The following is a 12,453-nucleotide window of genomic DNA, read 5'->3' on the forward strand; positions in this document are numbered from 1 at the left end:
AGAAAATTAAAGAAGAAAGACAGAAGTCCTGGGAGGTAAACTAGTTGGTTTGAGAGTTTGAAGAGGGAAAAGAAATACAGTGATATAAAAGGAGGAAGAAGTAGGGTAGGGGGAAGAGTAGAATGTTATTTCTCTAGCTGGAGTGAGAAGGGCATGAAGGTTGAGGTTGGAAAAGTGGTCCTCAGATGAACCTCACTTTTATCTGACAAAGGAGAGCTAACCACACACACACACTCTGATATAGAAATACATCAAATTCAACAGAGAAGCAAGCAAGGATAGGAAGAGCAGGACTATAAAAAAGACACTAATACTGGGGAGTGAATAGCTAAAAACAAACTTAACTTCTATATCTCAAAAAGAGAAACAAAAGGGGAAAAAATAAAGAACTATAACCTGAAGTGGTGCTTATCATTTGGGGAATGGCTAAATAAAATTTGACATGTGAATGTAATAGAATATTATTCAGCTGTAAAAAATGATGAAAGAAAAATTTTATAGACTGTTGCAGAGTGAGAAATGATTCAGAGTGAAGGGAGCAAAAGATAGGAGAACAAGGACAACAAAAATGTAAAGAAAAACAATTCTAAAAGACTTAAGAATTAGAATTAATGCAATGGCCAACCATGTCTTCACAGTACCTATGATGAAATGTGTTTGTTACCCATCTCCTAACAGAGAGTGATAGACTCAAGGTACAAAAAGAACATACATTTTTTGTCACTGGGCATATGTCATTTTATGGGCACCATGTGGATTTTTTTGCTTATTTGTTACAAAAATTTTTGTTGTCTTTAAAGTTGTGATTGAGGAGGGAGAAGTGTTGGGAGTTTTGGGATTAGAAATAGTGATTCCATTAAAAAAGGCCATAGAAACATTTTTTAAAATGCAAAGATGTAACAGAAAGAAGCACAGACAAGTAGGAAAAATTTGAAAGTGATATGTAAAAAATTATACATTTTAAATGTATAAATAATATAATACATAAGAAGTGGTATGAAAGGAAGAGTCACAATTTTATATACAATTTTCTTTTTGTATGCTTCTGTGTATTTGCAAATGTTCTTTCAGGGGGCTCTTTTGTTTAGAATAAAAATAAAATTAAAAATGAGTTAACTCTTTCAAGATCTTTTAGTATAGAACAATATTAGAATGTATAAGAGGCAAGCCGAAAGAAATCCAGGTAGAATCTTTTCTCAGGATAATAGGTCTCAGAGTCGGAACTATGAAAGCACAGTTAGGATCATACAAGACTTGGCAATTTACACATGTCAATGAGAGAAGATCTTGGAATAAAAATACCCCAAGTCTTACAACCTCATGCAACAATTGGAGCACATAGATATTCACCAGACATGTGGCTTTTACAAAAGGCTACCACCAAAACTAGTAGGCTCATTCTCACCTGTCCGGTAGCCAGTGTTGTTGAGGTACACAGCAAAGGTGCGGATCTCATGCTGGGCCTGCCAGGAAGGTGAGGAGCAGTTCTCATTGTTGGTATAGGTGTTGTGGTTATGGGCATATTTTCCTGTCAGAATGGAGGATCGGGAAGGACAGCACATGGGTGTGGTCACAAAGGCATTGATGAAGTGAGCTCCTCCTTGCTCCATGATCCTCCGTGTCTTGTTCATCACTTGCATTGAACCTGGAACAACAAAACCAACCAATGACCACAAATGTGATTTATCCAGAGCAACCTACCAGAATGATTTTTTTTCCGAACTGATACATGTTCACTTGTTCTTTAAGATTCTCAAGAACAAATGCATCTTGGACTCTAGAAACCTGGAGTCTAATGCTGGCTTTGCTCCTAATTTGATAGGTGACCACAAAGCAAGTCATTTCTCTTCTCTGGGCCTTTTTTTTTTTTTTTTGGTTGTGCTTTCTTTAGTGTGTGTAAGGAAGGGTTGAACAAGATGCTCTAGAAAGGTGTTTTCTAGCTCCTAATTTCACTTACCTCTTCCAGGATTTATAATCCAAACCAACAGCATTGGCAATTAAAATCCCTCCATGACAGACCACTCTGTCTGTTCAACCCCATCTTCTATTCCTCCTCCTCCCCAATATCAATCATTTATTAAGCACTTAGCATGTAATGGGGATTTAAAGGCAAAAACAGTCCCTATCCTCAAGAAGCATGCATTCTAGTAGAGAAGACAACATATGAATAATTAGGCATGTTACATACAAATAAGATAGAAGATAATCTGAAAGATAAAGGCACTACTCACTGGTGGGGGCAGGAAAGACCTTTTGGAGAAGGTGGTATTTGAGCTCAGTTTTGATGAAAGCCAGGGAAGCTAATAGACTCTGTACTTAGGTTAACATCTTCTCAAACTCCCCCCATCAAACTACCTCCTCCCAACCCCCTGCCTCACTGTCATATTAATTCCCATATTCATGCTGCCATTCATATTGCTCTTCCACATTGGAATGGTTTCTCTTTCAAGGCCCACCTCAAATGTCCACTCCCACCGAAAGCCTTCTCTGATTTTCCCTTCTTTCAATGGAAGTTCTTTCTTCTTCGTTTATTTAACAGCATAACTGATATACTATTATACTGCTATACTATTCTGATATGCATTTGAAGTCACTTATGTTATTTTTATATATATATATATATATGTATATATATATATATATATATAAGAATTTTCCTTTTTGGATGAAGTGATTGCATATTATTTGTGATAGGTGAGATGGCATAGCATGAGATATACTGTACACAGGGGTCCCTCAAACGTTTGCGAACTGAATAAGAAGTCTTTCCTGATCCTCAAAATGTTGGAGCCCTTTAATCTCACACTTATATTTATTCTTTGCACAGTTATTCTACGCATATTTGTATATTTCATGTACAAGTTTTCTTCCTGGAGAGAATGTAAGCAAATTGAGAGCAGGGATTATTTCTTTTCTTTTCTTGCCTTTGTATCCCAATTACAATTACTGTTACAAGACTTGTAACAGGGTCTTAATAAATGCTTGTTGACTACCTGATAGCAAGCCCTCTTAGAGACTCTAGTGGGTGACTTCTTGCTGGGTGAGATGTAGAGGGAATTCTATCCAGATAGAGATTGTTCTGATTGGGCTCTGACAATCCTTTACCATGATTCTGTACTTTGAAAACCAGAGCATCTACAAAGCTATTTTCAGCTTCTGGTTCTCAAGGGCAAAGAATCAAAGATCACCATCCTAGAACACCTAAACTTCTACCAACTAGGGAAGAAACAGTCTCCCAGAGAGAAGTAGGGAGAAAACCAGGACGCTTTCTCTCAGAGAGAGAGAGAGCTTTCAGAGTTAGGACAAATTTTCAAGGTCATCTGCTCCATTTCTTTCATTTTATAAGATGATAAATCTGAGGGGTGGTGTGTTCCAGATCATGCCCTGAAAGTAGCAAGGCCCAAGCCTTCTAACTCTAAACCTGGTAAGGTTTCCACTCTAGTGTGATTCCTCCCTCTTGGAAGCACACATACTTTCTACAGCACCCTCTGCTTGGTACAGACCCTCTGCCAGGGTTCTCTGAGGTCATCCAAGGCTAGTGGGAGCCCTCCAGGGAAGGGAGGGAAAAAAAACCGAACAGCTTATCTGGTTGAACAGCAACCTTCAGGTTTCAGAAATGCCAGTAAGACATCTGGTATCAAGTCCACACACTCCTTTTAAAAAGTCACGGGGGTGGGGACGAAGGTGTAGACAATGCCGGGGCTTGAGCATGGCATGAAATCGCCCCTTGCTAAGTTGAATGAAGAGTTCAGCTTTAATCAATTCCTTCTGCCACCAGCTGGCACAAATTATATATTACCTTGGGCATTAATAAAGTTAGCTGAACTCTCTAAAGGAGCACTTTGCCAAGGCAGGGCTGTGCCCAACTTTCAGAACACTTATTGAAATGCCAGTGTTGGAGGTGGGGGGAGAAAGAGCTGCTTTTCCAGATGGACCATCTGATTCACTGCTTAACTAAGTGATTGATAATTGTTCCTGGTGCACAATGAGGCAGATATTACATTGTATATAGTAAGGTCTGTTTTCTTCTAAGCAAAATCAGGGAATTGGGTGGTCTAAGAGTTCTGAAGTGTGTGTGTGTGTGTTGGTCCTTTGTGGTAGTCTGGTGGAGTCTATGGATCCTTTCTCAGAATAACTTTTTTAATGCACTTTCTTTAGTAAAGGAAATGCTTAATTTCAATTAGAATTTTAGTGAAAGCCACATGAATATGACACTTTCATAAGCACTGCTCCTCGGGGAGGCTCAAGCTAGTAGATCCTTCGAGTTTAGGAGTTCTGAACTATAATAGAGGCATAAAAAACAGAAGGGAAACAGAACACCAGCAGGTTGTCTAAGAAGGGAGGATTTGCCCCAGGGAGGAAAAACAGAGTGGTTGTGGCAGTGCCAATCAGTATTCGCATCGGGCCCATGAGTGATGGGCACTGCATTTTCAGTCTGGCCAAGATAGAGAAAGACAGAGGGGAGAGGGGGAGGGAGAAAAAGAGAGAGAGAGAGAGAGAGAGAGAGAGAGAGAGAGAGAGAGAGAGAGACAGAGACAGAGAGAGAGAGAGAGAGAAAGAGAGAGAGAAGGGAGAGAGAGACAGAGACAGAGAGACAGAGAGAGAGAGAGGGGAGAGGGAGAGGAGAAGGAAAGAGAGAGAAAGAAAGAGAGAGTGAGAGCGAGAGCGAGAGCAAGAGCAAGAGTGAGAGCGAGAGAGAGAGAGAGAGAAGTGAAAAGATGCAATTTTACCCTAAATTCAAGGATCCCCTGAAATCTACCATGGAACTTGGATCCTAGGTTAAGAACCCCTAGATTAGATAATCTTTACCTTAAACAAATGTCTTAAGAGCAGGGACTTTGTATCTTATTTCCTTTTTATGTCTCTTGTCCCAGGTGCCACCTTGCTCTAAAGCACAATACTCTGGACACACACAAGTACTTAATAAAATGTTTGTTGCATGAATGAATGAGAGTAGCACTTGAAAAAGGCGACTTGAGGTCAGTGCTGTACTCCCTACTTAGTGAAGCTCCTCCTGGCCAGTATGGTCACACACATTCATGGCACATTCAACGAATGCCCATCAGAAGAGACATCAGAAGAGGAATTCGCCAATGTTTCCTTCTGCCCCTACAGTAGCAGACAGTCACATTTCCTTAGAAGCAGCAGAATGAAAGACGGCTGATATTCCAAGGTCACCCTTGACTCTTACCTGGAAAGAGGACAACAGCTACCTGGTGGATGAATTCTCTGGCAGTAACTGGCTTGAAACATAACATTAGTCAAAAGGAAGTAGCCAGAACACGCAAGGCTGGTTCTTGCTTGTGAAGTTTTTTGTTTTTTTTAAATTTTTTTTACTCCCTTAAAAAAAAAAAAAAAAGGTTTCGTGCTTATGTTGTTATTCCTCTAATTTCTGTGGCAATTAAGAGGACGGTGCGTTGATGTGCCAGCTCTAGGCACAGTCTGCTTGTCGAGTGAGCTCACCCCTGAACAAACAGGCTGGCTGAAGGAGGATTTTGTTATTCTGCTATTAAAGTACAGTTTTAACAATCCCCTTAAATGACAGAGGCATCTGTGCATAAATAGCACTCCATGTTAAGCCTCCCCTTGGGGACAGTAACCTGGTTTAATAAAACTGCTGTAATGACATAGCTCTATAAATCAACCATCTTTAATACAAAAACATATGATCTAATCGCCTTCCACAGCCCAAGAGCTAGAACTAATGCAGACTGACAGTTCTGATGGCAGGTAAGGCTCTGGAATACCCTTCCGTGCTGAGCTAAAGAGGCCAGCCTTAAATATTTTAAACAGGCCAAACCAGCCTGGAGATGTTGAGAGAAAATGGCTTTCTCTCCATGAGGGACCTCCCCACTGTGCTGGGCACTGGGTGAAACCCCCCCCCCCCATCCTCCAGCCTCTCTCTAGTCACATGGCAACCCAGGGACTTGGTGGGAAGGATTGATTTCAGAAAGAAACTTGATTTAATTCAGGACACCTGAAAGCTGGGAGGCCTCCATTTCCTTGAAGGACTTGATGAAACAGATCACAAATGGCGTGGTCTAGCCCCCAGATTCTTAAACTGTGGGTTACAGTTCCATATGGGTCTTGTAACTGAATGTGGGGGTCATGAAGTGATGATTTATTATTAGTAAATGCTTGATTCTCTCACCTATTTTATATACCTACATACCTGGGATTGTGTAAAAACTTCTCAGGGGAAAGCGGGTCATGAATGGAACAAGTTTAAGAAGTTCTAGTCTAATAGAGCTTTGAATGAGGAGCTGGGATACCTGGGTTTTAGGCCTAACTCTGTTGATAATTTGTTGGCTGATAAAATAGTATGGAATTCTGGGAAAAGCTTAATTGCTGCTCCTTAGAACCTTGTATAACCTCAGGTCAGACACTTTCCTCCTTTGGCCTGTATATTCCCCATATTAAAAGGAAAGAGAGAGCCAAAATATAGAAATATAGCAATAAAAATCTATTTTTTTAAATGCTATAATACATTTGTACAGTTCTTTTTACCCTCCCCTCCCTCTCCATATTCTTTAGAGTGTAAGTTATTTGAGAGTAAGACTAAGTGCCTGGTGAGTATTACTTGTGTGACCCCACAAAGGACACTTACCTTTCCTTCTAATTATAAATCTATGATTCTCTGATTGAAGGCCAGAACTGAGCTTGAAAGGCAGCTAAGTTTTGCTTACTGGGGAAAGGGGCATTCCAGTTTTTGGAGGGAAAAGGGACAAAAACGAGTAAAGGCAAAAAACAAAACTAAAGGCACGCACCCCAATCTTTGGTTCTGTTTTCTTTTAATCACAGGCTTAATATTTGTTTGCCTGCTCTCATCCGTTCCTCAAGGGTTTCTGGAATGCACGAAATGTAGCTGGATCAGCTTCTGAAAGGCCTGTCCAGTTACAATACCTGTTCTGTAGCCAAATGTAAGTTGGGAGCAAACTGGTTCCTCAAGAAGGACTGTCCACAATCGGAAGGGAGCCCGAAGGGCAGCACAGGAATCCAGGGCCAGCGTCAGAGGAGAGGAAATCCTTTTGTTTTCCAATTATATTTGATTTCCACCCTTGTGCTGGAATCCACTCATGTCTGTCAGCTAGCAATAATTATACTGTGTATGTGTAACTCAATACAAAATAATGATATTGGATTTCCTCCGATCTGTTTTTTAAATGAGGCGTCTACTACATTGTTGGAGGATATTAAAACCCTATTTAAGGCTGGGCATAAATGACTAGGATGAATTTGTGAAGGACTTAGCTCTACATGGTCATCAAGGAAAACTTGCTCTTGAACCTGAAATCAATTAAGCAGATGTTTGAAGCAATATTGGATTTTTCATTAACAAACATTTTATTGTCTGAGAGATTATGTGATTAATTTTTCTCCTCCCTTCTGTCAGCTCTGATGGCAGCAGCATTTGAAGGAAAGTCTTGCTGTCATTATCTTGAATCACTATGGATGGAGTGATGGACTTGGGAATAAGGAAGGGGGTTCAAATCCTACCTCGCATATTTACTAGTTGTGTGATCCTGGATAAGCTGCTCCTCTGTGGGCCTCAACTTCGTTATCTGAAGAGTCTCTGAAGACTTCTAAGGGGCCTTTTTGGGTGTAAGTCAATAATCTTATGATCTTATGGAATGAGGATGTAGGATGACTTAGTATAGGACATGCTGTCAATTACTGGAACATGACTCAAAGCCCTTACGTAACATTTGTATAGATTACCAGAAAGGGCACCGAATTTAGAGTCACAGGAGTAGAGTTCAAATTTCAGTTTTGTAAGACCTGAAGTAACTGCTTCCTTCTCTTCAGGATATATTTTATTCCTATGTAAAAAGGAGGAAGTTGAATTACAGCATCATTAAGGCTTTTTCAACTATATTTTATCCAAGTTGTTCTGTAGAGAAATGTTAATTTTTCTCACTTCAGTCCACATCTCTCTCTCTCTCTCCTTTCCTCCTTCCTTCTGCCTCAGTTCTCCCCATCTTACCCAAGCTGGAATGGTAGGGACTGCTTAAGGGCCCCATATTCTACTCCTCCTCAGTCTTGGATCAGTTCATCCCTCATTAGGCAGCTTGGTGGCTCCTTACTTTTCATTTTGGGACTATACTTAGCATATATCCTGAAACTCAAAACTTCCAAGCTCAAGCTAGCCACCATCCTCAACAGCCCTGGTAACAGGGATCATAGGCGAGTGCCAACATAGTCCACTCTTCACTTTAATTTCAACTTTAAATTCAATGGCATGAATTAAGGAAGAAAGGGATTTAAAGATTCCATAAAACATAATTCAGATCTTCAAAGAACTCACAAAGAACCCACTAACTACATAAATCATTTTAATATAGAATGACATAAATCAACCAGTAAGTATTTATGAAGCACTTGCGATTATTGTTATTTATATTATTATTACTAATTACAATACAACTATTTGCCAGGCAATCTGCTAAATGCTAGGGATTCAAAGAAAAAAGTAAAAACAGTTCCTGTTTTCACAAAAGAAGTTCAGTTCAAGTGCAATATGAGGTATTCAGATAGATGGCTCGGGGGATAGAGTATTAGATTTGAAGTTAGTTTCCTTCTCTGTTAAAAAAAATGAGCTGGAGAAAAAGATGGCAAACCAGTTCAATATCTTACCAAGAAAACCCCAAATGGAGTTGGATACCACTAAGAAATGGCTGAACAATATTTAAGCATTTACTAGCTGTGTGGCCCTGGATATTTATCTGAAAAATGAGATTAGACTAAATGGTCTTTAAGGTCCTTTCAGCTCTAAAGTCAGCTCTAGGACCTTATTATTGGGGTGTTAAGAGGACAGAAGCATTAATGACTTTAGGGGAAATGGATTAGGGAAAGTTTCATAGATTAGGCAACACTCAGGTTGAACCCAGCAACTACATTTCTTTTGCTATCTAAAGACATCTGAGCCTTTATATTTTGACATGGCTAGTTCAGAATCAGTAGGGGAAAGGGCTTTTGGGGTGGTCTTGTCTCCATATTACAAGTCACTTCGAGGGGTCACAGTAAGCCATCTATTCTTTTGTAGTCTAATCTCTCGTAATCGATAACATGCAAAAGACATCAAAATATATCCCCAGAAAATCAAAAGACAGAAACCTCATAAATACCAAAATACTATTCTTTGTGATAGCAACCAGAAGCAGAGGGGTGCCCAAGCCTCTGGGAAATGGATGGAAGAAACAATGGTATAAGAATGTAACAGAATGTCAATTTGTAGCAAGAATGAACAAATAGGAGGAAATTGATGAAACACAAAAAGATTTGTAGGAACAAGTGAAGAGAAGAATAAATGGAACCAAGAGAATGATATCTACAAGAGGAAACTGAATGTTGAAAGCTGGAAAAATCCTTGAAAATCCTGATGATGACATAATGAAGCATCCTCCTTCCTCCAAGAAGACAGGTGGGGGACTGCAGGCAAAGGACATGGCATACCTATCAGACAAGGTTTCTGTAGAGGATATTTTTGATTAGTTTTTTCTTTATCACAAGGAAGTAATGAGTAGGGGTGGGAGTTGGGGAATGATTGTGATGGATATCAATAAAATGGATTATTAAAAAAGAGAAAGGCTCTTTGTCCCTTTGCGAGCACTTATCTCCATCTCTAAAATGAGGATAATAATTCATATGCTATCTACCTCAGGGAGTTATCATGATGATCATGAATTATAGGTTTAGAGATGCATGGAACTATGGAATCTGAAAAGTGCTTGTTTTGTAAATGGAAAAGTGCCTCAGAAGGGGATTGCTGTTACTGTCTTTAAGACAGCTGACTCAGCTTTGATACCATAGCCAAAGGGGAGCCCACTGCTCCATAGAACACCTATTTCCATGGCTACAGTTTATGATTTACAGAATCACTGCCCATAAGCACCTGTAAGGCAGGCAAGACAAATTATATCACCCCCGTTTCAAACATTAGGGAAGTTGAGGCTCAGAGTAATTTGCCCAAAAAGGGGCTACAAATCAAGCTTTCTGGGTTTTCTGGTCATTATTTTTCCTAATTCTTCAACAAAGGAGGTGACTGTTAGGGAATTGGATTCCTCGGTGTGTTCCTCAAAACCTTCCTCCCCAGTTTATAGATAAAATGACAATTCCACATCTTAGATCATCCAGAGGAAGATGTGAAAGGGAAGCTCCTCTAATAAAGAAAATGTTCTAGGTAAGTAAAGGTCCCTTTCTTCATTTGCCTTTGGGACAGAGCAACCTTCTAAGGCAGACCTGGCCACGGCTCTGTCCCCTGTCCTTCTTTTCCCTCCGATCCCCAAAGTTTCCCCCCTAGTGAGCTGGCATCAAGGACTGGAATGATCTTGGTTATTGCCTGACTGAAAATTTAGAAGAATGTGTTTTGAAAGCTAATCTCCAGAGTGGGTCACAATTAGCCTTTCCCCAGCTCCAGCACGACAACACCCAGATATATTTTTCCCCTTTTTGTTCTTTTTTTCCACTGTGGGTCAGTGTGTTTGCCAGGAGAAGGTGACAAGAAAGGGCTGAACGGGCCATCCACATTTCCCCCATGTTGTCTAGGACTTGGGCATTATCAAGCCAGGTTTCAAGCCATCTGGCCCCAAGATTCACAGGACGTGGGATTCAGTCACTCCCTGGGAAATCCAGTCCATAAGACAGGGTGTGGTTTCCCTGGGCTAGCAGATGGGGAAGAGAGAAGTTGATTCCAGATGGAAAGCCCCATACCTTCTTTTCACAACTCAGCCTTTTACAGTTTGACCACAAAACAAGGCTGAGAGGAAGTCACTGATGAAAATGGGACAGGGATCCAGATTGTGTTGTCTCACCTCCACATCCTTGGAAGGCTGTCCCTGCTCTCTCAGCTTGTCGAAATCCTGCCCACCCTTCAAGGTTGAAGTGATTCTGCTACTCTATGATGCCTTTCTCATCCTTCCAGGTGGTAAGGGCAGTTCCTTCCTTCTATCCTATACAGCTTTTTGCAACTCAAATATAAATTCCCCTGTTTGGTTTCTAAAGCCTATCACAAATTGCCCTCAAAATATCTTTTCAATCTCATTATACTTTACTCTCTTTCTCATCCATCCAGACTGGCTTTTTCTTTGCTCCTTATACATAACACCCCATCTCCTACCTCTACATCTTTGTACTAGCTGTCCCCCACCCCTGGAGCACACATCTCTGTCTCATCCCTCAGGAATCATTTTTGACATGAAGCTTTTCCTGTCCCTCTCTGAACTTTGTATTTGTCCCGAACATACTTCTTCTGTACATACCTATAAATGGAGATTTCTATTCTAATAGAAGCTCTTTGAGATTGGGGACAATTCCTTCTTTAGCACTTAGCACAGAGCATGGCGCAGAACTGGGGCTGAATAAATGCTTGTTAGGTGCTATATTTTTATTATATGCTCTATTTTGTAATATACATATTCGTGTTCTGTCATTCTCTTCCTAAGACTCCTTAAGAGCTAGGACCACATATTATTTATCTTTGTACCCCCCAGGAGGTACAGGAACCAGTGCACAGCAGGTACTTAATGAGCATTTGTTATACTGAATCAACTAAACCTGCCTACAAAATATGATCTCAGCAAAAGCCCCACTCACTAACTGGAAGTCTTATTTTCTCTGTGCCTAAAAAACTGTCCAGATGTGAGTGGTGAGCTACTTTCTCTCCAATGCAAAGAAAAATTTCTTAACAATTAGAGGTAGTGAGTTCTCCATCAATGAAGGTATTTAAATAGAAGCTCATGGGGATATATACCATATGGATAGGAATAGGACCAAATAACTTTTGACATCCTTTCCATTATTACAAAGTGCCATCAAATTTGCCAGAAAAAAGACTGAAACTAGGTTTGGAAGGGGCGGGCCATATGCGGGAGGTTTTTGTTTGTTTTTTAAGTTTGTGGGATTTAAGAATTAAGGACCAGAGTTTTGCAGACTGGTAAATCACTGTGGACTGATCTGAGAGATAATAAGTAAAGAAAGCTGTCCCATCCCTGGCTAGAGGTAGAGCTATATTCTAGTCCCCTGGGAAAAGGGAAAGGTACTACATAGGCTGAGACAATCCTTGGTTTGTGAAGCGTCAGTCAGGGGATCTCCCTAGTGGTCAAGGAAGAGTTGATACAACGGATGCACCTGCTTTGGGGGTGGGGGTGGGGAGAAGGAAGGAAAGGACTCTGTCAGACACAGTGTGTCACTAACCAATTCTATTTCTACCCACAGTGATGAAGTCTTTGACAGCTAAGTATGTTTGAAATACATTCTTTTCTCATTCCTTCTTTCTACATAACGGCCTCACCATTTCTCACCTGGAACACTGAAAATTGCTTAGTAATTGGTTTCCCTGTTTTAAATGATGCAACCCTGCTGGAGAGAAATTTGGAGCTGTGCCCAAAGGGCTATCAAACTGTGCATACATACCCTTAGCAGTGTTTCTACTGGGCCTGTATCCCAAAGAGATCT

The 12,453-nt window shown here is 40.4% G+C and overlaps 1 protein-coding gene across 2 annotated transcripts in view; it reads right to left on the reverse strand.

Annotated features, from left to right (window-relative positions):
• SULF2 (sulfatase 2) overlaps window positions 1-12,453 on the reverse strand; it is a 136,139-nt gene that overhangs the window by 90,366 nt on the left and 33,320 nt on the right. For both annotated transcript variants that reach the window (XM_051976527.1, XM_051976528.1), the window contains exon 3: window positions 1,406-1,645. In XM_051976527.1, the coding sequence (XP_051832487.1) occupies window positions 1,406-1,645 (240 nt within the window). The remainder of the gene's footprint in view (window positions 1-1,405; window positions 1,646-12,453) is intronic.

Source organism: Antechinus flavipes, chromosome 2 (assembly GCF_016432865.1).
Source record: "Antechinus flavipes isolate AdamAnt ecotype Samford, QLD, Australia chromosome 2, AdamAnt_v2, whole genome shotgun sequence".
NCBI lineage: Eukaryota > Metazoa > Chordata > Mammalia > Dasyuromorphia > Dasyuridae > Antechinus > Antechinus flavipes.